The following is a 1,130-nucleotide window of genomic DNA, read 5'->3' as shown; positions in this document are numbered from 1 at the left end:
TTACAGAATGTGAAGGAGAGCGATGATTTGGTCCAAAGGATGAGATGACTCTGAATGATTCGGAAACTGCACTTAGACCTTCAGACGACATTCGGCTGCGTGTCAAGATGGCACTAGACTGATCCAGGAACCTTCCCATCAGCATCAACTTTGTCACAGCGAAACTCCCGAGGACGGCCACTGCGCTGGCAGGAACATCCCCAAACTGTTGCTTCATGAGCTGCAAGCAACATGAGCTCAGAATAAATCTGTCGTAATAGTGTTTGGTTTTGAACCAGTTAAGCTGTAGTATACTCTGCGCCTGATTGTATTAAAAATCCCACTATTCCTTGGGAACGTGCAGCAACACAATAAAACCGGCACCCTTCGTCGCAGTATGCACTACTGCAGTACTGAGGAGGAGGCAAACTATGAAAGCATCAGACCGACAGGTACACTCTACTCAGTGACACTGGAGCACATGGCTTCCTGCCTTCCTCACATCGTCTATAAGATCTTGAGCTGCTCNTCTACTCAGTGACACTGGAGCACATGGCTTCCTGCCTTCCTCACATCGTCTATAAGATCTTGAGCTGCTCCGAAGTATTTGTACATTTGGCTTGTCTCGGCGTCATCCTTCGAGTCGGAGGAGGCGGGTTGCACGCAGTAAATGTGCACATTCGGCTGCATGGTGCATCCTCCCACTTTCGAACTGAGAAACTCCCTGCAAAAGGTGTAGTCGGTTTCCACTGCAATAACATTCTTAGCCATCTGCGGAGCAAAACGACACGCAGCAGAGTCAGCACTTCCATCCGTGCCTCCAATGAATGGGAGCAAACTACAACATCATCAAGTGGAATCGCAGGGATAAAGCGAGAAGGGAACAAAGACTAGTTGCCAATTCTTCCGTAGCATTCTTTGGTCTACACTCTGACCTTCGCAAAAGAGTGCAAGGGAAGCCCTAGCCCCAGAACGATGATAGTCGAGTCTTTTGCTGCTTTGCTAAACAGCGCCATGCTTCTCCTGAGGCTTTTAAGCTCAACAGCATCGCCTTCTGCACTTTCCTTTCTAAGGAGTTCTACCGCTAGGGCAACGGCCTCTTCTGCAGTGGAGGAGTCCGTGATGCGCTTACCTACGAGACAAACGCACGC

The 1,130-nt window shown here is 49.3% G+C and overlaps 1 protein-coding gene across 1 annotated transcript in view; it reads right to left on the bottom strand.

The window, feature by feature from the left end:
- The window catches only part of EMH_0082840 (uncharacterized protein), a gene marked incomplete at both ends in the record, with an annotated part of 2,330 nt that extends 1,580 nt beyond the window's left edge, over positions 1-750 (bottom strand). Inside the window, one exon of the mRNA XM_013500578.1 lies at positions 553-750. Coding sequence (XP_013356032.1) covers positions 553-750 — 198 coding nt within the window. The remainder of the gene's footprint in view (positions 1-552) is intronic.
- Between the last annotated feature and the right edge of the window lie 380 nt (positions 751-1,130).

The sequence above is a fragment of the Eimeria mitis genome, genomic scaffold (genome assembly GCF_000499745.2).
Source record: "Eimeria mitis Houghton genomic scaffold, Emh_scaff5566, whole genome shotgun sequence".
Lineage (NCBI taxonomy): Eukaryota > Apicomplexa > Conoidasida > Eucoccidiorida > Eimeriidae > Eimeria > Eimeria mitis.
The sequence above is the reverse complement of the archived record's forward strand: the minus strand, read 5'-3'. Positions and strand labels throughout refer to the sequence as shown.